Below are 27322 nucleotides of genomic sequence, written 5' to 3'. Positions count from 1 at the left end.
GGGCAAGGAAAGTAATGGTATTAGTACTTTTTCCCCGTCTTTACTTTTTTGGTGGTAAGCGAATAACGAGTTATTAAACCCTTATATTCAAAAGTGTGGTGAATTTTGTTGGCTTTGCTTTAGTAACTTGAACCTAATATTTTGATGAAATATAACAAGGGAAAATCAAGAAAGAAAAGAACATGGCAGGAGGGAGAAAAAGAGGACTGACTCCATAAAAGAAGCCATAAGCATGAGTCTGCAGGAGCTGAGCAGGGCTTTTGAGGACAAGACATTGTAGACATCATTCATTTATAGGGCTGCCAGGAGTAGACTCTGACTCAACTGCACATAACACACACAGAACTGACTGTAAATATTAAGCCTCTTGCCAACAGCCAGGTGAACTATAGCTTGGAAGCAGATCCTCCAACTCTTTTCAAGTTTTCAGAGACTGTAGTTATGGCCCACAGTTTACTACCCCCACCTCAGGAGAGACCCCGAAATGGAACTACTTAGCTAAGCTGCTTCTGGATTCCTGACTTCACAAACTATGTGAAATAATAGGTACAATTCTAAGTTGCTAAGTTTTGGGATAATTTGTTGCTTGTGTCTTGGCCAACAATTCTTAAACTTCTTGATCTCAGGACTGCTTTACGTTCTCAAAATTGCTTTTGGGGGTTATATCTATGGATACTTATCATATTAGACATAAAATTTTAAATATTATTTAAAAAATATTAACAATTAAGTATTAACATATTACTATTTCTTATTTTTTTAAAAATGGCTATATTTTCCAAAACAAAGAATAATGGTGCGGTTTACATTTTTGCAAACCTCTTAATGTCTAGCTTACTACGGGACAGATGGATTCTCAATCTGCTTTTATATTTTATTTTATGATGCTGAAATATATGAAGGAAATTCAGTCTCATACAGATATGTAGTTGGAAAAGGGATGGATAGTTTAATAGCCTTTTCAGATAATTGTAGCTATTTTTGTTGTTGTTACTACACTGAAACTAGATAGGTACTTTCTCAAAAGTTAGTTACAGTGTAGAATCTGAAACCATATCAGTGTAGTTTTTGTACTTTGTAACATTGAATTTCATTCCTCTATCTTACTTTTTGAGTATGTATTTCCTGTGCAAGATTTTGTAACATCATGCGTTAGTCGTGTGGAAAATATTTGTTCATTGAGTTATGTAAACCCTTCAAATATTTACACATTTCATTGTATAAAAACAATCACATTTGTCAATATCACTATCAATCTCAGAATAGGCTTAAATGGCAAGCTCAGGGTGGTGGATACAAGTGTTCCAAAATTCTAAGCTTCATTTGAAAGCTTTAATGTGATCATTGACAGCACATACAATCAGTTCCGTTATTTGAAGTGATAGATTCTCCTTCTCCCCCTGTCTGAATAATCAGTTTGTCTTTCATTCTTTTCAGTAAAAATGGTGTTTCATGAAAAAACCATCTAGCTCAGTTTATAATTCAAATATATAAATGCTTTTCCATGTGACAGATTATTTGGAATGTAGCAGCAGTGAGCCATATGTACTTCCTATTTTTTCACACAGTTTTTCTGTTTCCTTGCTATTACAAATATTGTAGCTATGAATATTCACATAGAAATCTCATGCATTTGTGCAAGAATTTCTCTGTTCTGTACTCCTAGGTAAGTGAAATTTCTGGGTTGTAGGCTACACATATGTTTACATTTACTAGGTGACCCCTCAAACTATTTTCCAAAGTAATTATATCAGTTTACCAGGGTTGGTGGTGTATCTCTTCGAAACTGATTATGATCACTATAACTTACTATGTACTTTTGAAACATTAAGCTAGTAATAAAGGACATGATTTGAATTTGATAACCTGAGATGGATGGTCAGGTAATGGAGCACACACATACATACCATACACATTGTTAAAGGAAGTACTATGCTATTTTTTGAATAATACATGGAATCATGGTGGTTTAGAGTGGTAAAATTAGAATGTTTTTGATTAGGGAATAGGATCTTCACTAACCCTAATAATTCTTTTATAAGACTTCACAATTTTTTTTCAAAGTGGTTTCCTATTTAGGATGTGTTTACCAGTTAGAGAAGCACAGAGGTGCCTCTACCTTTTCTTACCATCCTTGCTGTTTCCTGCACCCCTCCTCACCCCCTGTCCTTGGCAAACCATAATTGTTGACAGTGGTGATATCCAAGTATTTTGAATTTGGAAATCTCTGTATATGGTCTTTTGAAGGTTATTACATAAAATGCCTTGAGTAGCTTTAGTGGCTCTTAGGTAGATAAGGTAGATAAGGCAGCATCCAGGTAGATAGGGAACACTGCAATATGTAATGAATGGAAAAAAGAATTGTTTTTGTGCTAATGTCAAAATTTTCAGCACTAAACCAGTGTTTTCTACTACTGGCTTTGAAAACTTAAAAACAAAAGGGGAATATTGAAGAAACTTCATTTTTTTAGCTTTTATAAGAATCATGTTCTGATGTTCAAGCAAAATTCTGCAGCTCAATTTAATTAACTATTTACATATAAATTCTGAGCCAAATCATATGCTTATTTAAGGTACTAATACAGTATAGGTGATTGTAAGATTGTAAGGTATTTTCAAATTGTAAGATTGTAAGGTATTTTCTGAGTCTCACTTCTTACCCTTTTCCATCCTTCACTGCTCTCCCCTTTTCGTCAGTCCTAGTATTGCAGTGCTCATAGGCCAAAGTGAGGGCCAGATGTGGCAAAAGTTATACTGCTTTATATTACCACTGTATGGCAAAGTGGTATATTGATCTGAACTGTATAGTACAGTGGTCAAAGGTGTGTTTAAATCTCAGTTTTGCCACTGACTGGTTGTGACACTCAACCTTACAAAGTCTATTTCCTCTTCTGCTAAGAAGTGCCAATATGACCCCTTTACCTCTAGGGACTGATATGAGTATTAAAGAAATTAATAGATGTTAAAGTGCTCAGATTTAGTTACTTAGGCACTTAGTAAGCACTTCAGTAAATTATTGTTTTCATTTTTGTTTGGTAAGTGTTATAATACAGGGTTAGGTCAGAACCAAGGTGGAAGTTTTCCTAACTTATTGCCTAGTAACTCAGGAAAAGCTTTTGTGGAAGACATAGATTTTTAGCTTAGTCTTTAAGGATTCCAAAGAGCATTTCACATGGCATAGGGGTTAATGATATTCATTTTGAGAGCTAGAAATCCAGAAGGCATGGGAATATATAAAAACACAAAATTCGAGATGTTGGAGAGCTACAAGTAGTTCAGTTTGTTGATTCTCACCAAACTGTTTGGAGAAACAAATGGGATGAGACCCTGAAACCACTTTGTAAGCTATCAAGTATTAAAAAAAAATGCAATTTTTTTGCATTCATTCTCATTATTTGGACAAGTAACAAGTGAATAATGGAGCTTAATACAGGGAAATTGACTCTGTAAGAAAATATATTGAGAGAAGAGTTGGTGAAAAAAAATCTAAAGAGGACTGGACATTTGGAAGGAAAGAATTTTTCCTATGCAAATAATAATAATGTTATGAGTTAGGCTTAACGTTCATATTATAATTTAAACTTGAATGGGATATATTTTGGGGAGCACAAATTGACTCATTGAGTATCTGAATTGTGTTGTGAAAAATGTGTTGTACTTACAATAATCATATGTGACTTTACCAGTTGGCCAAGTCATATGGAGGTCTTTCAACTATAGCTTCCTCATCTGTATGATGGGGATGATAATGTCTAACTCACATTTTGTTGTAAGGACCAATATGAAGGGAAACTGAAATTATTATTTTCTTTAATGGATTCTACTGTATTTTTAAAAAATCAATCTTTAAAATTCGTGTATTCACTATACTATTGGATGACCATAATAAGAATGAAAAGTTTATAGTGCTAAATATAGTTAGCCTTTTGCATGGAAAAAATATATAGTATGAGTGGATTAGTTTCTTTTAAAAATAAAAAAGTTGTTTAGATTTTAAAGATATTTTAAAGAAAATTTAATTATCTCCCATCTGTGCAATAAAGCAGGTAGCTTTTGATTATTTTTTTTAGGACAAGTGGATTTTAAACAGTCAATGGTTTTTATGTGTTTTTGCTTTTTAAAGAGTGAAGCTGAGTGAAGGGGTGATTTATGTAACAGAACTAGCAGGATTACTTGATCACTTTATAAGTAAGCCTCTGGGGAAGAAGACTCATTAGCTCATTACTAGCTGTAATTTTTGTAGAGTGTTTTAAAATTATATCTTGCCTAAGTTTTCAGTGTTTGTGAGCATGGTTGCATTCATGAAATTCAGTAACTTAGAATTTTATTTAAAAAGATGCAACACATTTATAGATCAATGAATAGACTTAATTTAGCTTATAAATTCTAAAATAAATGTTTTTTTTTTCTTAAAAGAGAAAGTGTGAGATTATATCAGGAAAGATTTGGAGTTAGTAACTAGTAACACGAAGAAATGTTTATAAAAAGAAAATTTTTCTAACATATAGTTTGACTTAAATGTATTATTTTTTCTCTAGTCATTTTGCTCTATGTCTTTTTTTAAATTTTTTATTTCTGTTGGTCAGAGCACACATATCTTGGCTAATTTTGCTGCAAACTTCTGGTTGGTCTTCTTATCTCTAAGTTTTCTTTCATCTTGTCTCTCATGTATACTTATATCATCTTTTTTGGCCCTGCTTTTTCTACAATATATTCCTACTTGATAATTTACATTATTGTACTTTTTCTAAGACAAGTTACTGCTACCTTTCTCTCTTTGGTACCTAGATTACTTTCCTTGAGGTAATAGTGTTTGCTGTTTCTCCACGTACAACTTGTTTGTCCATTCCTTTGTGTCTTTTTGTATACAGCAGATAGCATGAGTCATGTATACCTATTATTTAACTCCACTCACCACTTAACCAAGCTCAAACTTTATTTTCAGGTGATTGTGACTTACTAGTTAGCCCCACCTGACTTCGTTCATTTTATTTTATTTTTTTAAATTATGCTTTGAAGAAATTTGACACAGTTTTTGTATTAATCTATTTTTGCTTGCACATTATGTTTTAACTTTCTTAGAAAAGTTCTTTTTTTTTTTTGTATGTGTGTGTTTCATTTAGATTATAGTCTGTTTAAAGGCCAGAGGCTTTGATTGCCCTCTACTATTTCTGCATTATCCCCTTCTAGCACCCTGCATATAAAAAGTGAGTATGTCCATGGATTGACTCACCAGGCTTCATATCCCAGCTGTCTTTCTTACACATTTAAGTCAAAATTCTGATTCACATGTGTAAAGATGTTGACTTAAAATGGTCAGTGTTAACTGTAACAACTCCACTGAGACTAGACTTTGGCATTTGATTAGGCTGGGTTTGATTGGAGGTATCATTTGTATATTTTGTACTTGATCGTATTGAGTAAAATAAAAAATATAAAGCAGGTAAGTGATATTTTTAGATCACTAGTTTTACATACTTAGAAAGAAATTGGAATTAGTCTTAAACTTGTGACTCTTAAAAATGGTTTTTATCAAGAAGAGAAAAAACAAAACAAAAACAAGGAATGAGTAGGATCAGGCATACTCATGTATTGACTGGGATTGCTATGCTAAAGCTCTTACTAACTATGAAATTCAAAGCCAGAAATCAGAATTGCCATAGTATGTTGTTATTCAAAATAATTGTTGATGATAGAAGGGTAGTTTTAATTTTAACTCAAATGAGAGCATACAAATATTCTTATCTAAGGAATCTAGTAGATTTTAGGGTTTACACTTTAAGTCAAAATTTTGTTGGTAATTCTTAAATTACATTAAAACTTCAGTTAAGTGGACCAATAATCATAACTTAGTAGTAATCATTCTTCTTGGCCAGAGTATTTTCACTGTTTTTATATTATAATATTGACTAAAACATTTAGTAGGAGATGATAATTCTTTAGAATTGTTTGGATAATTAAAAATATTAGAAAAGGAAATAAATTGTTAAATTGATATTTCAGAACTTGACTGAAAAGTTGCTGAAGAAAGAACTCGACTACACTCAGTTAGAAGATAAACATAATGAAGAATGTATGAGTAAAAAGAATATACAAGCAAGCCTTCATCAAAAAGATCTAGATTATCAACAGCTTCAGTCAAGATTATCTACATCTGAAACCTCACTGCAGAGAATACAGGCAGAATTATGTGAAAAGGGAGAAGCTACTCAAAAGCTCAAAGAAGAATTATCAGAAGTAGAGACCAAGTACCAGCATCTCAAGGCGGAGTTTAAACAACTACAGCAGCAGAGGGAAGAAAAGGAGCAGCATGGGCTACAACTCCAAAGTGAAGTTCATCAAGTAAGAGATGTTTTACTTATTTGAATGGCTCTAATCAGTTCTTCTTAGTGTGTTTGATGGTTATTTGGTCTTAATATAGTTTATTAAAAAATTACCATTTAAAAATTAACTTTTAGTTTTCACAACTATAGTATTGAGTCAGACCTCATTTCCTTTCATTTCAGCTTCCAACTTAAGAGGAGAAAAAAAAAGATAGTATCTATCAAAGTATTGTTGTGCAGTGTTTCTGAATTTGTACCTGTCATTGCTTAATATGTGGTAGCTACTTAGCAGGTTTTAGCTTTTGTAATTAATTCAAATTGTTGACAATTCTTTAACTTAAAGATTCTTATCCTTTTTCTTTTTTTGTTACTGAATTTTGAAAATATAATTATTGTTAAACCAATAATATAAAAATTAGATATTTTAATTAAAAGAAGAAAACATATTAGTCCTAACAAGTATTTTTATTAGAAAATAATGTCTATCAGATGAAGTTTAATGCAAGTTTTGACTTTGCCATTAATTTAATTTTTGAATTATGTATTCTAATTATTTCTTGTAGATAACACTAACAATTGGTTGAAAAATGGAAATTTGGGGAAGAATAAAGTCCTCCCACTTTTTTGATAGTGTTCAACTATTTTCACTTAAGTGGCAGTGATGCTTGCTTTTGTAACATCAATTCTTCTGTCTTCTTGGCCTGAGATATTCTTCCTACTCGTCTTCTCCTTGATAAATACTAATTATTTCACTTGTCACTTTTCTACAAATCTTTTTCTGAACAATGCCACTTCTAACCCTCCCCCTCCCAAAAGATGACTCAACTGTGTACATATCTTGACTCTTTTACTTACCACAGCATAGTTATATTACCATACATGTTTCTTCACCAGACTCTGATCTCTCTGGGTGCAAAGACCATGTTTTACTAATTTTTTTATCCTCACTACCTGGCACATTGTTTGTTAATCAGCAAATGTTTTAGTGAATAAGTCAGTGAATGAATAAATGCAGGCATGCAAAATGGAAGGAAACTGAGGCTTGGGGATATCAGTGAATAAAATCACTTAGATATTTGACTTTCAGTTCAGATAAACAAACCGGGCATTTATGGTTTGTACACGACACTGTGCCTTATTGTTAGGAGATACAGAAATGAAAAAGAACACAGTACCTATCTTTAATAGTTATGCATATCTCATTGAGGATAAGGTAAGTGCCTATCCTATACCAAAGAACGTGAGAAATACAATAAAATGATCCCGTATACACACACTATGAGAATTTAGAAGAGTTCCTCTCCCACATAGTACTTCATATTGTGTAATTATTTTATCCACTTATGTGATCAGGAAAAGCTTTGTGTGAGAGAAAGGTGATGCTTGAAATTGCGATATTGGATAGTTTTAGGCAAGGAACGCTTTAAAGGCAGGAGGGTCTTCCAGGCAGAAGGAATAGCGTGAGAAAACTAGTGGCAAGCAAGTATTACAGGACGCATGAAGGGACACTGATTTGCTCTTAGGATAGTATGTGTAATAGAAGTGGACTATTGTGACTGGAAAGAGCATTTGGGACTTTATTACATAGGGTCTGGAATAGCAGGCTGAGGAATTTGGGCTGCATTTGGTTGTCAGTGGGTGGAGGGAGGGGCATCAGGAATGTCTCAGCACCTACTCAAACACAGATTTTTATATGAAGCCTTGAATATGTGATGATTTGGTTCAGTCACAGTTCTGTACAAAATAAAGAAGTCAAAGAGAAGACCTTGAAGTGATGCTTTCTTTCAGCGTAGTGTCTGGATTCCACCATCAAAGTATGTCTCAGATCTGTCTACCTCCTTTCATGTGGACTGCTCCCAACCTTCCCCTAAGCCACTGTCACTGATGACCTGGGCTACTGTGTTAGCCCTCCTACAAGTTTCCCGTCTTCTAGTGACCTCCTTCATCTATTCTCCATAAAGAAGACAGGCAGACATTTTTAAAACATGAAGGATATCACTTTCTTCCTCTCCTTAACACTCTGTTTAAAGTGGTTTTGCATTACATTTCGAACCAAAACCAAATGACTTAATTTGGTGTGTAAGCCTCTGTGTGGAGTGTGGTCCACACTATGTCTGCAAACTGCTCTTTCCTACTGCGGTGACCATGTTGGTCTCCTTTCCGGTCCTCAGACACACCAGCGTGTCAGGTGCTTTTCTGCCTTAGGGCCTCTGCCTGGGTCTATTCCTTCTCAGTGTGCTCTTGACTTCAGGTCTTCACAGGGCTGGCTTAAGTGCCATTGCCTCAACAAACCCTTCCAGGACCATTCTGTTTAAATAGTTTGTTCCTTATATTCTGGAAGCTTCTTTTTTCTTCTTTTTTATAACGCATTGTACTGTATATTAGTTTTTTTTGTTTCCTTCCATATTGTCTACAATCCCCATTGGACAGTGAGCTCCTTAATGTGAGGAATTTGTTTTATTCTATATTCTCTCAGCCTCTATACTCAAGGCTTTCGGTAAATATTTGTTGCAAGAATGGAAGTGAACCTCACCTTAAACCTTTTTTCAATATCCTTAAAGATATAGGCAGAACTGGGTTTGTTTTGCTCTCCACTGTATCATACTCAGCATCCATTTCACTGCCGACAAAATTACGTAGCTGGCAATTGTCAACAAAGGACTTGAAAACAAAGTACCATAATATGCTTCATATTTGTGTTCATGAGCACTTCGAAAATAGCCACACATGTGCAGATAATGATTTGTTTTGTAATTAAAAAATTAGATGTCATCAATTTAACTTTTATTTATTTATTTATTTATTTATTTTGGTTTTTCTACCAAAAGCCATTTATTGAATATCTTTTTTTTACATAATTAGATTTATTGGGGTGACAATTGTTAGTAAATTTACATAGATTTCAGGTGTACAATTCTGTATTATATCATCTATAAATCCCATTGTGTGTTCACCACCCAGAGTCAGTTCTCCTTCCATCACCATATATTTGATCCCCCTTACCCTCATCACCCTCCCAATTTAACTTTTAAAAATCATCTCACATGCAATCTTGAATAGCCTAGTGGTTTATCAGTATGAATTTAGGAACCAGCTTCCTGAGTTCTAATTCTGTGGTCTACAAATTGTGTGATCTCATGCAAGTTATCTAATTTGTGTCTCACTTTGCTCACCTATAAAATGAAGACAATAATGGAACGTTCTTCATAGGGTTATTATAAGTATTAAATTAGTTAATATTTATGAAACATGTAAAATATGGCCTGGAGCATAGTAAACGTTATTAGGAATATAATGAATAAAGAATTATGAAAATAAGTTTGCAAAACTGAATTTATTAAAGAACATATGCATATATACATATATCTGAAATTACAACTTTAAGGTTGACCATTTTATTAATAACTCCAGTGTGTATTATTTTTATTTTTAACTTCTTTTTCTTTAACATATTTGCTCAAAAATGGTATTGGCATCATTGTATAAGTGATTTTGGTCTGCTTACATCTTTGGGCACCTTTAATTTGAGATTCATTTCTTTATTAAAGTTCAGAGATTTATCAGGAATCATACAGTAATGTTTGACAATGTTACAAAAAATACATATCTTTTTTTCACACTCTCTTTAGTAAATCTTCAAGCAATAGTTATCTTTAATTTTGTCGTTCTCAACTCTGTACAACAGAATCACCTGGGGAGATGTAAAAAATTACCGAGTCCAAGACCTGGGGAGGTGTAAAAAATTACCGAGACCAAAGCCTCACCCATGATGCAGCTGCATCAGAATCTCTGGCATATGCCTGGGCATTGGCATATTTAAACGTCTCTCTTGTGATTGTACTGTGTGCGGTTGAGATTGAAAACTGCTTCTCTTTAAAGGGTTGCTTTTTGGAACATGATTTCTGAATTCTCCTGAATCTAAATATCATCTGATTCTTGTTATGAAAACATGGATTTCTCGACTTCAGCTCAAATGTACTCAGTCTAACTTGTAGGGGAGAAGTCTGATTATCTGTGTATTAACAATGATATCAGGAGATTCTTACCCAGCAAGCTTAGGGACTCGACATGGGTGATGCCTGTTTGGAAGAGATCCAGCACTTAGATGCTGGAAATCCGAGTTTACTTTGAAGGCCTGCTTTGCTTGCATATACCAGGATGGGCCTACTTGTTTCTCACCACGTGAGAAGGAAAAGATTGGGATAGTTATTATAGTGCCAGTTCACTGCATTTTTAGAAGAATGAAAAGGAGACAGATGTCAGGGTGCTGGCTAAGGACAAGGATAAAATAAATACATTCTCTTTAACTGTTACTGCCTCCTGTTTTAGTTAGATGGAAGCATATTTCAATTAGAAATTAACTTTCTTTTTAAATTAAGGATAGGATATATTCTGATAGCCACAGTTTTTTTCATAGCATAAGAAAAGAGTGAGTGTCCATTTTCCGATAGAATTTTACTTTTTCCTTGCCAACTATGAATTGTTATAAAGAAATATGCAGGCATAGAGCGTTTAAGTATAAATATGACACAAGGGCTATAGATTCTTAATATTTTAAGATTTAACATGAATAGTTTAGATAGAAAGCAATTGTATAGAATGTTTTGTATTAATTTTTTACTTTATCGAGGCATATGCATTTGTTTGTGTTTTGAGGCTGGTGTGTCAGAGCCTTGCCAAACGTCCTGTATACTTATCTCCACACAACTCTTTTTTGCTCTACATGCCCAGCATTTGTGCAGTAATTCTTCAGAAAGTAATCCAAACTTTTATCTTTTTAAAATGGGTTTTAATGGAAAGCAGCCCCGCACCCCTAATCCTAAGAGGTTACTGTTAATTCTGGTGGTATTAGAGAAAATAAAGAATTTGAGAATGTGATGGTTCTTAGCTCCAGGTCAAATCTCTCCTTTAGTTTTAACTGGGTGGCAATTTTAGAGTAAGTGAGTGAGGGTGACCTAATATTTAAAAAAATAGATTCTCTTCTCTATTTTATTTAGAAATTATGTGCCATTTTGAGGATTTTGAAGTGCTTTGTGCTCTCTTCAATACCCAATGAAAAGAGGTCAAGTGGTGGTTCATAACTATAGAAAAACAACAAGAATAACTGTGGAATATTTTTAAAGTATTTTGGAATAGGTCTGTGTGTGCGCTGTCTTAATTTTTAAGTTTCATTTTATTATTTTAAGTTCTTCAAGTGATTCTGACCCTTATGCCTAAACAAGATCCTGTGGTTCATTGTATTTTTTTTAAGAGAGCAAGAAAACCAGAAACTGTGATGTTTAATCATAATTTTGTGTGATTCATCATAATTTATGTGATTAAAATTCACTTGGATCTTCAGTTCCCTCAAAGTATCATAAAAATTACAATATTATACTTACATTGGAGAAAGGTAAAACGATGTTTGGAAAAACAGGTGATGGTGGTGATGGTAGTGTCTGTGTTTATACAGGTGTCTATACTTGTTTTCTTTTTTAAAGTTACATGGCAAACTTCTGGAGACAGAGCGCCAACTAGGGGAAGCGCATGGCAGGCTAAAGGAACAGAGACAGCTTTCAAGTGAAAAGTTGATGGATAAAGAACAACAAGTGGCTGACCTACAACTCAAACTTTCTCGTTTAGAAGAACAAGTAAGCTAGCATTTCAAATGAGTTTATATTAGCAAATTTGTTGATAGATTTGAGGCATCTTGAATATTGTTATGTTTCAGTCTTTTCATTGTCAAGAGCTTTTGACTGGTCAGTTCCTTTTTTTTTTTTAACTTTAAATTGTGACGTGTATTTCTCCCCAATAAAAACATCCTACTTATTAACTACATTAAGTCATTTTGTTGTGACTATGTGTCCTGCAGCGCTCAACAAAAATGTAAAAGAATACTACCCTTTAGGCAGTATTCCTGCTTTAGGCAGGAAATATTCTGGCCGTGAACCTGTCAGGTTGCTGAGAAGAGTCTTCCTACCCAGGAAGGGCCACTTCCTAATGAAACAGTGAAAAGTGAACAGTTTGTGAGGGTCATTGGTGACACGTACATGATGCATAGAAACTTTGAGTTTGCATTCAAAGATTTACAATTTTAAAAATCACACATAAGATTGAATGCTTTCCCAATTAAAGGTGTAGTTGCCAAAAATCCTATTATTTGGCTAAAGTAAAAGTTATTGCATTGTGTCTTTCATTAGAATTGAACAAATGCTGAGAGTTAAAATCTGTAGCTTCAGCAACAGATTTTTTTCTTGACCCAAAATCTTAGATGTGTTAGATGATCCTATTTTTTTCCAATAAGTGATAATTATGATTGTACAAAATATATAGATATAGATATAATTTACATACCTATATGTAAATTATATGTAAATTATATCTATATCTATACCAATACTGTGGTTTAGATAATTGTTACAAAAATTTGTATGTAATTAATTCCTTGATATTATTAGTATACAAAAAACAATAAAAAAGTAGATGCCTGCCTAGAAAAAGAATTATATTCTTTTCAGGATGAGAGTCTATTCCTAGGGAATAGTTTCCTAATCATGATATTAAGCTTTTATAAGTAATAACATATTACTCCTAAGGTTGATTATATATTGTCTGAATTTAGTTTTCTATTCAGACTTGAGAATTGTGAGATTTGAAGTAATGCCAGGTGTTTATGAATGACAGCATTATGCCTTTAAGTTGTCAACTGACAGTCTACATTTTTTTTAAGTTGAAGGAAAAAGTAACAAATTTCACAGAATTACAGCATCAATTAGATAAAACAAAGCAACAGCATCAAGAACAACAAGCTCTTCAGCAAAGCACTACAGCAAAACTTCGAGAAGCTCAGGTAAATATTATTTGAATTATTAGTCTTTTAAACAAAAATAGCCAAATCATTATTTTTTTCTTTTGGTAAAAATAGATAATGTAAAATACCTGATTATGAAGGCTGTTGGTAATTTTCAGTATCTGGATAATCAGAAAACCTTTTTCTTTTGATTGGTATGTTGAAAATTTTCTTTAAAATATTTTGAAATTATTTATTACAAATAGATTTATTATATATTATAAATAAATTTTTTATTTGTAAAAATATTTAGTCATTAAATTTCTTAACTAAATCTATCTATTAAATTTATTTAAATAAAATGTGTTTATTATTTATTTTATACATAATATATTATTATTTAGTATTGTTTATTATTTATTAATTTATTATCCAGTTACTGTTGATATACAAAATTATATTAGTTTTAGATGTATTGTTTAAATAACTCATTTGAAAGTTCAAAAAATACAAATAAAATTTCTGGGTTTAGTTAGCCCAGTAAAAAAGAACATTTTGTATTTCCTGGAGTAGGACTTAATGTTTGTTGGTCATGTCTTTCCCTGCTTCAGAACTATTGTATCAACATTGGAATTGTAGGTTTAGAAGATATAAGTGATTGGTTAAATTCATAATACCTGAGAAGATTGAAAGAAGTTAAATTTTTGTTTTGTTATGGTGAGGGGAAGAAGGTGCCTAAATGTTTGAAATGAATTCGACTTTGACATTCACTTACTCCTTCAACCTTTCATTAATTCAGTGACTATTACTGAGGACTATATGCCAGGCCCTGTGATAAGCTCTGAAATAGAGATGAGTAAGATACAGTGCTGCTTTCTAGGAATGGCAATCTAATGCTGTGCACACAGAAACAAGGTTGGAGTTTAAAGGAGGCAGTAAGTAACAGGCCTTCTCTCCTTTTTGAATTTGGAGAGGGGCCTGGGAGTCACATGGACAGAGATCAAAGCGCTGTATTCACATATTTGTTCTTTCATTCAGTGAGTCAGCCAATACATATTAATGTCTGCTCTTAGCCAAGGAAGTGATTTTGTAGACATGACAGTGAAGAAAACAGATAAAAATGTCTGCTCTCGTGGAGCTTAGTGAGGGACAAACAATAGCCAAGATAAATAGGCAAAATATAATGTGTTAAAATGGTAGTAAGTGTTAGGGATGAAAAAAGGGCGAGGAGTAGGAAGTATCTAGGAAGCTGGAGGTCAATGACTGCAATGTTAGATAGCTGTGCCAGGGAAGGCCTCTCTGAGCTGATGAAAGTCCTGAAGGAAGAAAAGAGGGTGTGAGCCGTGTGGATATCAGAGAGAAGAACATCAGTGTACTAAAAGGCCCTGAGGCAAGAGCATATCTAGGGAACATAGGAAAGCCAGTGGCTGCAGTGATGTGAATAATGAGAAGTATTAAAAGGGGCACAGTCAGAAGAGATCATAGAGGGTCAGAACATGTCGAGCCTCCCAGAAGGGAGAGAGAGGCATGTTACTGGTTGTTTTAAGGATTTTGCTCTGAGTGGGGTGAGAAATCATTGGAGGTTCTAAGCAAAGGAATAACATGATCTGACTTAGAATTTCACAGCCTTACCCTGGGTGCTGTATTGAGAGTAGACTGTGGGGGCACATGAGAAGCAAATAAATTAACTTGTAACTTCTTGGAGTATACGCCTACTCCAATAGGCGTATTGAGAGACTACTACAATAATCCAGACAATAAATGATATAGGTTAGACCAGGGTGCAAAAAATACAGGTAGTGAGAAATGGTTGGTTTCCAGATGTAGGTAAAGGTAATGGTGAAGCTGATAAATACTGATAGATTGATGTGGGACATGTAGAGAGAAGTCAAGAATGATGCCAAGGCTTTTGGCTTGGATAGTCAGAAGGATGGAGGTCAAACAGGATGAAGACTGAGAATCCGATTGGATTTGGCATCATGGAGGTCATTGATGACATTGGTAAGAGCAATTTGGGTAGAGCAGGAGGGCTGAAAGCCTGATGGAGAGAATTCAAGAGAAAATGGGAAGAGAGAAGTTTGATAGCATGAATATAGAGAACTCTAGGAGTTTTACTCTAAAAAGTAGCAAAGAAATAGGGGGTAAACCCAAGGTAGAGAATTTGGCACAGGTCTGTAGTCCAGTGGGCTTTCCTGTACTGTACCCCATAATTAAATTTATCCATCCACTCACAGACAAAGCTGGAAATGACAGTCTTTCACCTTCTTATAGACAGATTGTCTCTCAGACTGAGGGGAGAGCAAGGGGCTGAATTAAATGAGCTTAGTTTTTTATCCAAACTTTCCAATTAGTTAAATTCTCATTCCCTGGGGAAGAATAAGAAAAGGATGGCAAAGAAGCCAGGCAAAGTCTCTTATATGGAAACATGAAAAGTCCTAAAAACTAATTAAAAGAGATTTAATAAGTGTAGTTCTAGGTGTATATATGTTTATAAAGTTATTATGGTAGCATAGAGGATAGTTATCTAACTTGGATAGAATCTGGAAAGAGCAGTCATTAAAAACTTGCTAGAAGTGACAACCTGAGTTGCAAAGGATAGATGTTTGCATAGATGTTTCTGGGTTGCAAAGATGGTGACAGTGAGGCGTATACTCCACGAAGTTACAAGGACAAGGGTACTGAAGCTGGTGGCAACTAAACTGTTAGCTTTTGCTGGGGCTTCAGAAGTAATGGAGAGATTAGTTAGAGAAGAGGCTGGAGCATTAGACGTGTAAGTTTATGGAAGGCCTTGTGTGACATTTATTCTTGAAGATAGAAAGGTATTGAAGGTCTTAAGATAGAAGTACCATAGCCAAATTTGATTTTTAAATGGCTTATTCTTATGGTTATGTGAAGGATGGATATTGGAAGGAATATTCTGAAACAGGAGATCAGTTAAAAGACTAATAAATTCAGTAGTTTAGATGAAAAATAATAGTGATCTTAGTTCAAGCAATTGTTAAAAAAGTGTTGTAGGGACAAATATTAGTAATACGTGGGAGGTAAAATAAATAGGACTTGTTGACTTAACAGTTGTAGGGAATGAGAGAGAAAAGGAATGACTTCCTGAGTGATAACACTGAGTGCATGGTAAATGGAGGTGTCATCAACTGTGTTAGTGAATGTGCGACAAATGGCCATCACATTTTATAGGGGAATGTGATCAGTGTAGTTTTGGATGTGTCTTGAGGCACCTATGGGATTTGTTAATTTAGAGCTTGGAGGAGGGGACCATGTTAAATATATTAGCTGTGAGAGACATCAGTATAGATGAGGTAAATGGAATTATTGAAATAGATGTGGTCAGCCAGGGAAGAGAGTATCATAAGAAAAATAGATAACGAGTAACACAAGACTTCTGGGAAATACTGGCACTTAAGGAATGGATAAGTAGAGGAAAAGCCGCCTAAAGAGAAAATGATCAGAGTAATTCAGGAGAACCTCCAGTGTGGAAGCTAAAGGACTTCAAAGGTGGGTGCGTGCTGGGGAAGCCCAGTATTATCAATGAAAAATGTCCATTAGGTTAAGCAATTAAAGAGGTAAATTAGTGACCTTGTTAGACATAATTTGAATAAAGCGATATAGATGAAAGTCAGATTTCTGATTGATGAGTGAATGAGAGATGAGGGAGTTAGGAAAGTAAATGTGCATTACTTTTGAAATTTAAATGTGAATTGTATAAAGACTGGGCAGAAATTGAGAGGGGCTTGGTTCAGGAAGTGTCTTGAGAATGAGATGTCTTAACATGTTATAGTCTAAGACAGAGGGATTGGTGGAAGGAGTAATTGAGGGTGTTGGAGAAGGAGAGATGACTGAAGGTATAAAGTATTGATAAAAAGCTATGATGTCACTGATACAATGGGTGGTGGTAAGCTTGAATTTATCCTCTGAAGGATATGTTTTGAAGCTTGAGGAAAAGAGGCAAGTTGGATATATATAATTTTATGTGTTAAGAACTAGAAAAATCAAGGCAGATATTCCTGATGGATATCCCCTCCCCCTCCTTTTGGATAAAGTTGGAGATAATACCTGAATGTCAGGCAGCAGAGACTGAGAATTTCGAGAATATTGAAGCTTTTATGCAGTTATTGAGGGGAATGTTCGCGGGCGAGAAGCTTACTAAGTGAGAGGATTAATGGAGGCTGGAGCCTAGAAATTTGTATTAGCACTGATTTGTGGGGTTTTGTGACTTTGCTCTAACAGTGCTTAGAAATGTAGAGGTGGAGGAAGCAGATTGAAATATCGATCTAGGATTGGGCTTTATGGGGGGTGGCCGTATTGGAAATTTGGGGGTAAAAGGAAATGGAGAATATAGTTGAAAGAATAAAGTTGGTTTATATCCATATGTGAGGTTCAGGAAAAGAAGCTAGCCTTATTCTAAATAAGCTTGAAGAAAATTGAGGTGAATGTCTCTGTGACATTGAAGAGCAGAAATGAGATCATGAAATTGGAACACAGGAAGTTGTGGTCACAGAGTAAGATAGATGAAATTTTTCATCTGGAGCAACTTACAAGATTCTACACGTGAGTGACTGAATAGAATGAGTAAAGGTCTAGGAATTAAGATGATGTGCATGTTGAGGCTTTGCTCTTAATTCTCTGTTTTTTTGTATTTCCTAGGAAACTGGCAGAAATTGGGATTAGAGAAAGACTAAATCAGGTCTCAAGTCTTCAGTGAATAGAGGGTAGAATAAATAAATGACCCTAAAAGCAGCATGAAACTTTTACATAAGAAAGAGAATAATGACAGCGAAAACCAAGAAAGGGGCAACCTCCCTTGCTTGCCCAGAAGAATAGGCCTTATGTATTAGGAGTTGAAGGGGAATCGGTGTGTGTAAGGAGAATCACATCTCAGTTATGCCTTGGAAATAGTGACTGTTCTGGAAAAAAAGCTAACGTTCTAGAAGATTAGTGGAACATGGAGACGAGTCATTAGTGGCTGGAAACAGGATGAGAACAGAAAGGTTAGGTTGCCTTTCATCTTTTCATGATTGAAGCTTGGAGGCATGAGGAGTATGTTCGAAAGTGACTGATTTCAAATGTTGGCATAAACCGTTGAGGATAACAGGTGGTTGCTAGCTCTGTCTTACAAGGTGGTGTGGGCTACAATAAGATTTGAAGAGGGGCTTTTTAGGGCATTGTTTTGGATGTGGGCTATTGCATTGTACTCCACGTGACATTACTTTGGTAAAGGAAAAGAAGAGGGATCCCTTGATGTATGGGTAGCAGATACATTTTGTAGTACTGAAGTGAGCCTTCCTGAGTGTGTATGTTAGAATGCAGTCATTGATTTTTCTGTTAATTCAATGAATATCTTAGAACATGTGTCTTAGATACATCAATGAATAAAACAAACAAAAATCCTCACCTTTGTGCAGCATTTATTCTAGTGAGGGGGCAGAGGTAGGCAGATAAACATGAAAAATAAGTAAATTATTTAATGTTGTTAGAAGATAAGTGCTATGGAAAGAAAAAAATATTCAGGAGAGGCCATATTGGGAAAGGTTACAATTTTTAATGTAATGGTCAGGGTCAGGACTGACTGAGAACGTGATCTTTGAGCAAACATTTGAAGGGGAGGGAATGAGCCATGTGACTGTGGGGGAAGTGTTCCAGGCAGACGCATTAGTGCAAAGACTCCGAGGGGCGCATGTGCCTGGTGTGATTAAAGAATGATGAGAGTCCCATGGGTCTCAAATGGATTGAACAAGAAGAGTAGTAGGTGGTGAGGTCAGAGTGTTACAGTAAGAATGTGGTGAATTGAAGGGTTTTGTTGTTGTTATATTCCAATTTGTTATTAATAATATAGATTGATATTAAATATATAGTACTAATTATTTAATTATATTTGCCATGTTAACATGTAATGATTAGTAAAAAAAAGTAAGACTAAGAGTTTGCATCATAAAAATTATTATCAATCATTTTGTTTGAGGAATAACTTTTTAAGTTCTCTATCCTTAAGGTTAGTAGTTTTCAATTCTTTACAGAATGACTTAGAACAAGTACTGCGTCAAATTGGCGATAAGGACCAAAAGATCCAGAACCTTGAAGCCTTATTACAGAAGAGTAAAGAAAATATTTCCTTACTAGAAAAGGAAAGAGAAGATCTTTATGCAAAAATTCAGGCTGGTGAAGGGGAGACTGCTGTTCTTAACCAGTTACAAGAAAAAAACCATGCCTTACAGGAACAAGTAAGCTTAGCAAATCTATTCTATTTCTAAAATTTACTTTTATCTCTCGACATCTTAGAAAATGCTTTATTTAAATGCTTCTTTATTCTGCTTATTTTAAAGATTTTTTTTATATTATATATTTTTGACAAATACCATCTCATTTACCTGAGAAGTATGTTGTTAATGTAGTGAAATTAGGTTAACATATTTTGAGAAAGGAAACCTCAGTTCATGTTCCAGGATTTAACTTATTACCTATGTGACCACAAGCAAATTATTTCACCTTGTTAGCTCAATTGTAAAGTAGAGATGTTATTAATAATCATACTTGCCTGGTGGCATTTTATTTTGTTTTGGAAAAAGAATGAATAACATTATCTCTATATATACACTGAAAGTACTAACCAAGTATTAAGTTGTTACTGTATATTGGTTAGCATACAGACTTAGTGCTTACTTATTTTTTGATAAGGTATATGTCTTTGGAATATGTAGCTAATGATAATTTTGGTGTTACATATTCTAAAATTTGTGTGTAGTTTAAAAGACACATAAAATTTAGCTTAATACATTTTCAAACTGGAAAGAAATTATAGTTACTTTTTTGGGGGGAAGAATTGTCCATTGAGGGAATTATAATTACCTAAATGAGAAAGTAGTAAAGTATAAGTAGGTCATAGAACTTCTCTAATTTGGATATTAGAATATAACACAAATATTTCCCAGAGTTCAAAGTTAGCCTTAGTGACCAGTAGTTTTTTTTTTTTTTAAATAGTGCAAAAGTAGTTTATTGAAAGAAAAAGTATACTTCAAAGAGGTAAAAGTGTTCCCGGGCAGAAAGCGGTGGTTCAAGGCCATTAATAGAAGAGAAAATACACTCCAAAGGGTTTGTAGCAGGCTCCCAGCAAAGGCAAGGCTCAAGGCAGGGAGGCAGGGGTTACCATTTTTATGAAAAATTCTTTAGACTAGTGTTTAGTTCTAACTATCATATAGCTTGATTTTGCTTATTATTCAAATATGACCAGAAAAGCCTATGCATTTTTTAAAATAAAAGAATAAATAAAAATCTATGTACTTATGTCTTTGGCCATGTTGGAGTAGCTGATGCCTCTTAGGCTTCCCACCATAAACAACTAGAAAAGTGGGGGAAAAAATGTGTTAAACCACTCTTTTCAGCCCTATACAGCGCTTTGACCCCTGAGAAAAGAGAAACAGATGAAATGAGTCTTTTGGCCACTCCAACTTTGGACCTGGAGGCATTTTCAAGACAGTGGTGCAGCTTGGGGAAATCTAAGGAAAACACAGTGGTCTTCACTGAACTGAAGAGTGAGAGATTGAAGTTCAGGGAGGTTGAGGCAGCTCAGATTTGCAGGGGAGAATATCAGAGTGGAGGGAATATGGGGAGAAAAAGCTCCGGAAATCTGCATGAGGATCCACTTGAGCCTTTGGCTGAATGTTGTGCTAGGATGTACATGGAATGTAAGGTAGGATTCCATGAGGTCAGGTAATGAGCAATTATTAGGAGCTGTAGGCTGAAAAATTATCAGAACTCACAGGGCTGGGAGATGTTCAAGATCTAGTCACTCAGAGAAGAGAGACGTGGTTGAACTTAGGGGTATTCATTAGAAACCCCAGAGATGTAACATCTTAGAAGCAAAGCTAAACTAGCCCTTAGAGTAATAGCTAGTGCACACCTGACTTAAAAAAGCGTAAAAAGAAGCCTCAAAAGGATCCAGTTGAACCATAAGTATATTAACTGGATGTTGGAACAAAATTCAGCATTCTTTAAAAGAAGACAATAAAATCCCTGTTACATTAAATATCAAAAAATTACTAGACATGAAGAAGCAGAAAACGTGAGCTATATAGGCAGGAGAAAATCATTCGATGGGAAGAGACCCTGAAATGAGAGATGATGGAGTCATCAGACCTATACTTTAAAACAGTTCTTAAAATATACTTATGGATAAGAGAAAAACTATAATAATGGAAGTAGAAGTGGAAACAAAAAAAAAATAACTAAATAGAACTTCTAGAGATAGAAAAAAAGATCGGAAATGAAAACGTTATTGGATGGGCTTAATAGATTAAGCAAGTAGAAAACAGTATCAGTAAAAATTAAGACAACGTAACTGAAACTGTCCAAAATGAAACACAGAGGAAAAACAGGGTGGAAAAAAATGAACAGTACCTCAGTGACCTGTGGGACAGTGTCATGTAATCTAGCCTATGTATAATTAGTGTCACAGAAGGGTGAGGAGGAGGAAAATATTTATAGAAATAATAGCTGAAAAAAATTTAAATTTGATTAAAAATATGAACCCACATTCAAGAAACTCAGTCAATTTCAAGCAAAGTATACCAAGAAAACATCAGATGAATTGGATTTTACCTAAATTAAAAATGTATAGTTTTCAAAGGATACCATTATGAAAATAAAAGCCAAGGAACAGACTAGGATAAAATATATACAGTATATATATCTGACAATTCAGAAATATCCAGATATATAAGGAACTCATTACTCTATGATGGAGAGCAGTGATTGGGGCTAGAGATGAGTGGAGGGTACTAACTGCAAAGGGGCATGAGGAAACATTTTGGGGTAATGGAAATGTTCTCTATCTGGATTGTGGGGATGGTTAATGAGTGTATATGTTTATCAAATCTTCTCAAACTGTACAATTAAATTGGGTTTTATTTTATGTAAATTACAGCTCAACAGAGATGGGTTTGAAAATAATAGGAACCTGTGAATTTGATATAATTTCTTATGATTTTGAGATACTATGTTTACTTATTTTTGGAAAGAGATGAACAATTCTTTTTGAAAAAAAAAACTTGAGGTAACCTATCCTACAGCACTTTAATATTCTCATGGTACTTAGGTTTGGGTTTCTTAGTTCTTGTTATATCATTTGTGATCTTCATAATTAGAGTCTTGCTTGTGTGGTAGGTAACTCAGCTAACAGAGAAGCTAAAGAATCAGTCCGAAAGCCATAAACAAGCCCAGGAGAATTTGCATGATCAGGTGCAAGAGCAGAAGGCACATCTTAGAGCTGCACAAGATCGGGTCCTTTCCCTGGAAACCAGTGTCAGTGAATTAAATAGTCAGTTAAATGAAAGCAAGGAGAAGATCTCTCAGCTTGACATACAGGTAATATTGAATTATGCAATTTAATAGGAGTTTGTAGGAATACAGCACTAATTTTAGGCCATCAAATGTTTTAAATTTCTGTCCCTGCCCACGCGCCCATCACCCCCCTTTCTTAATGGAAAAAAATTGGGAATAGGGATTAAGTAAAGTTTGTACCATATTTAGACAATTTGTTGAGCTTTCCTGTTTGCCCTTTTTTTTTTCTCTCTCTTCTGGCAAACTACACCTCCTGAAACCACTGAATGTTTTTACTTTTCTTTGTTTTCATGAAGTCCTTATTATTGTTTTTGAAGTTCAAAGTAGTTGGATATTATACATCAGCTTTCTAGGTTAAATATTTTCTGACTTTGATTTTTAAAAATTTACTTTAAATATATGATTTTTTTTAAAACACACAACCTCTGTATGGTACCATTATGTATTTTAGTATATATTCTTTCAGAGGCCAATATAGAAATTTTGCTCAATAAGTCAGTTATAGGGTGGGACATATTTCTTTCTCCATTCCAATCATTGGTTTCTTATACTACAGTAGAAAAAGTTACAGAAACATTTCTGTGCCTTGATTTTCTCTGTTTGACTCCTAATTCCATTGAAAATAAGAAATAATATAACAGAACTTTGAAAACAAGAATATACATTTCTTTTTAAAATGTAATTATTTGTTAGATGACTTATATGACAACCCAATATGTGGCTGTCCAACTTAAGAGAGGAGAAGTGTTTTGGTGACATACAGGGACATCTTTTCATCATTTTTCCAAACATTATTAGGAGTCTTTTCCCCTACTCATTCCTGTTTGGAGAATTATCACATACTTGTTTTTCAGTGTTTAAATTCTTATGTTTTTTGCCAAAGGACTTAATTTTTAAAATTGCTTAGTGACAAAAGCAATGCATGATCAAGTAAGGGGAAATCAAGAACTGAATACAGATTAAATGACTTGTAAATTTTGTTACAGATTAAAGCCAAAACTGAATTACTGCTATCAGCAGAAGCAGCAAAAACTGCTCAAAGAGCAGATCTTCAAAATCATTTGGACACAGCCCAAAATGCATTACAAGATAAACAGCAGGTAGGGGACCCTGATGTATTTCATACCATAGCCTAATGTTTTGGTAGATAAATTAATTACAAACATGTATAAAGATGATACTCAGTTTTATATAATGTTGTGATCGACTTGCTTATTCATACCCTTAATTTCTTCCTGAATTCAGAATAGTTGAGTGGTAGATGGTAGGTGCAGGAGTCAGGCAGATAAAGATAAAAGTATCGTTTTTGTTTTTGATAAGCACAAACTGCAGTGCAGCTATGGCTGAGCTTCTTAATATTGTATTTCTCCCCTAGTCTAGAACTTGTGGTACTGAAATATTCACTTCTAATTGTGGAATTGTTGCTTCATCCCATCAAGTGCCAATGACTGGAAAAGAGACCAGCTTCCACACCAGTTCTTAGCAGACAATCTGGGCCATGACCCAGATATACTTACCAGTTGGAAGCAGAAAAAAGCAACATGTATTCCATCCCAGTAATAAGAGTTACTCTCTTTTCTTGGGAGTAGGTGTAAATGGGGCTGGAGGGAATATAGAAGTTACCTTTCTCAATACATCTGATAAAGTAAAAGCTTGCTACTTAGGGCCAAGATCAAAATGCTAGTAGATTATTCTTGCCTTTTACCAGATAGGAGTTTTTGAAATTTATTTTTTATTTGAGAAGTAATACTGGTTGCTGAGCCAACTTTTAAAAACAATGTACTAGTCTATCAAGTTAACAAAAGAAAACTGTTTACTATATTAACCCTAAACCCCAATCCTATTTCCTCCTTACCGTGTTTACCTGAAGATAAGACCTAGCTGGACCACCAGCTCTAATACGTCTTTTGGAGCAAAAATTAATATAAGACGCGGTCTTATATTGTATTATGTAAGACCTGGTATTCTATTCTATTCTATTCTATTCTATTCTATTCTATTCTATTCTATTCTATTCTATTCTATTCTATTCTATTCTATTCTATTTATTATAGACCTGGTATTACATTATATTGTATTATACCTGGTCTTATATTAAAATAAGATCGGGTCTTATATTAATTTTTGCCCCAAAAGATGCATTAGAGCTGATGGTCCTGCTAGGTCTTATTTTCAGGGAAACACGGTAGATGGAATGTTTGCTATTAAATTTGGTATGTATCCTTCCAGACTGCTATAAGCACTGAACAAATAAACACACACACACATTTTTCTTTTATTCACATAGAATCACTATGTATGTTGTTCTGCAACTTGCTTTTCTCTTACATTATTTGTAAGCACATCTGGAAAGTATTTTCTAAGCACAAAATCAGTGCCAGATACTATAATGGAAAATTATTTATAAGAATAACCATATAAAAGTTAAAAATTTATCTGCCAAAAATATTACTAACAAAATTCTAAAGCAAATAACAAAAGAATAAAACATTTTCTGAAGTATGTCTGATGAATGGTTAATATCCTTGATATTTAAAATACTTTTACATAAGAAATAAATGAACCTACAAAAAGTAAATGATCAAAACTATTAGCAAATATTCAAGTTCATTAAGAATTGCAAATGAAGACAATAATGGAATATGCCCTTATTGAGGTAAAATGTGTGTGTGTGTGGTGTGTGTGTGTGTGTGTGTTGAATTAACACTGGAAGGTCTGGAGATGGCATTGAACAAACCACTTTTATACATTGCTAGTGGTGGTTTAACCTTTTGATGGTGGGAGGGGAAGCTGTTGGGCAATCTATTTCAAGAACTTCAGGATTTTTCATATTCTTTAGCTCACTTTTAGTCCTTTATTTTAAGAGAATAATCACAGCTTTAAGCATGTTGTTTGCATCTCTGCTAATAAATGCAGAAACTTTAGTAGCAATCTAAGAATCTAAAATAGAATATTTGGATAAAAAATGGTCTGTATCAATAAAATGGAAATTTATTCAGTCAAGTAAAATGCTATTTTAGAAAATGTCACAGTTTCATGATGTCTTATTATGTAACAACAAAGGCAGTTATGGTAAAATAGTATGTAAAGCAAGATCCTGTTTTTATTTTAAAAGTATAAATCAAAAATAGAAACTCACATACAGAAAAAACTGGAAGGAAAGTTATCAAAACATTAATAATGATTATCTGTGGGTGGTGGATTTATTAATAGTTTTTATTTTGATCTTTCTGTGTAACTAGATATTCCAAGTGTCATATTTGTAATCATTTACATTTTTTAAAATGTTATTTTTAAAAATGATGTCTTAAATAGTTAAGACATTTAATTATAAAAATGTTATTTTATTATTAGCTTGTTTATTATTCTTTTGTGTTTTTTGGCTTCCTAGAAAAAGTTATTGAATTGTTATTGCTTATAAACCTAGTATGTCAGACTGTACACAACTTCAGTTCCGATCCTTTATATTGTTGGATAAATTTAAGCACTGAATTATCATGAGGCTATCAGTGATCTTACTCCAAATAGTTTCTTAAATAAAATTAGAGTTTACAGTTTTACTTTGACCAAACATGTGGGCACTACAATAAAGTAAAACTTAACAAAATTTTCTTCAATTGTACTTCTCTACAGGAGTTAAATAAGATCACTACTCAGTTGGATCAGGCTATTACAAACTTACAGGATAAGCAAGAGCATTGCAGTCAGCTGGAAAGTCATCTCAAAGAATATAAAGAGAAACACCTCTCTTTAGAACAGAAAACTGAAGAATTGGAAGGTCAAATTAAGGTTTGTATTAAAAAAATTGAATTTAGCCATATTTTCTACTGCTGGAGCAATGGAAACTGATGACCTGGATGGAATCAAAGATTTTAAATTTGCAAACAAAGATGAAGTTGTGATATAAAAAATTTTTTAGTTACTTGTAATTTTTTGTTTCTTAATTTTGAATTCCACCTTTACTTTTAATTTCTTCATTAATGGGTGGCTTTTACAAATGACAGTTAACATATTTTTTGGTTCCTTTGTAATAACTAGTATTTCAAAGAGACGGTCAATCAGGTATGTACTCTGTAATTACAAGGAACTTACTGGTTTTTGCTGTTTAACAAAAGTTTCTTTTGTTCTATCATTCCCATGTCCTCACCTTATTATTCCAATATAATACTGAAGATGTGGTAGACTTCTTCCTTTTGTAAACTTGACATTTATGCCCTTTGGATTTTGTTTTTAATTTAATAATAAACGTACTCTGTGGTAAACTGCTTCTGACTTTAACACAACTCAAGTGAAAATGTTGATGTACTAAAGAGATTCAATGACCAGACATATCAGAGAAGGATTTGACCTGAGTTCTTTGTCCTTTACATTGGAACTACTATTAGTTAAACAAAAATTTCTCAAGTTTATATACACATATACATGTAAGTTATACCTTCATAATCAAGTGAGGCACTTCTGTACGATTATACAATCATAGGATGTGTATATATATACATATATATATGTATATATATATATGTATATATCCATACCAATATTACAGGGAACAAAAATTACATTTACAATTCTGTTTATGGGTTCCTTTTTCTGTTCTTTATGGCCAGAGATAACTGTAATGACATTACTTTATGTAATGGTTGAAAAGAACAGAAAAACTGTCTTATTGAAAAGTGCCTAATGAGAATTCCATTGGGTATCTTTTTAAGTAGTTATTTAGAACCAATAGTGTCTATTGTGATTATTAGATCTTTAACATTTTGTTATTTTAGGAAATATTCCACATGTTTTTCAATATATTGTTATAAAATTAATATTAGTTACATCAAATATCCAATATCGGTGTCAAGTAAGAGCCACAGGTACTTAGTTTATAAAATAC

The 27322-nt window shown here is 33.8% G+C and overlaps 1 protein-coding gene across 1 annotated transcript in view; it reads left to right on the top strand.

Moving 5' to 3' along the window:
- EEA1 (early endosome antigen 1) overlaps positions 1–27322 on the top strand; it is a 106671-nt gene that overhangs the window by 51127 nt on the left and 28222 nt on the right. Inside the window, exons 11-17 of the mRNA XM_081060371.1 lie at positions 6004–6342; positions 11804–11953; positions 13033–13152; positions 19122–19325; positions 22264–22464; positions 23427–23540; positions 26074–26229. Coding sequence (XP_080916497.1) covers positions 6004–6342; positions 11804–11953; positions 13033–13152; positions 19122–19325; positions 22264–22464; positions 23427–23540; positions 26074–26229 — 1284 coding nt within the window. The remainder of the gene's footprint in view (positions 1–6003; positions 6343–11803; positions 11954–13032; positions 13153–19121; positions 19326–22263; positions 22465–23426; positions 23541–26073; positions 26230–27322) is intronic.

This window comes from Rhinolophus hipposideros, assembly GCF_964194185.1.
Source record: "Rhinolophus hipposideros genome assembly, chromosome: 9".
NCBI classification, from domain to species: domain Eukaryota; kingdom Metazoa; phylum Chordata; class Mammalia; order Chiroptera; family Rhinolophidae; genus Rhinolophus; species Rhinolophus hipposideros.
This window is presented reverse-complemented; position numbering and strand designations above follow the sequence as displayed.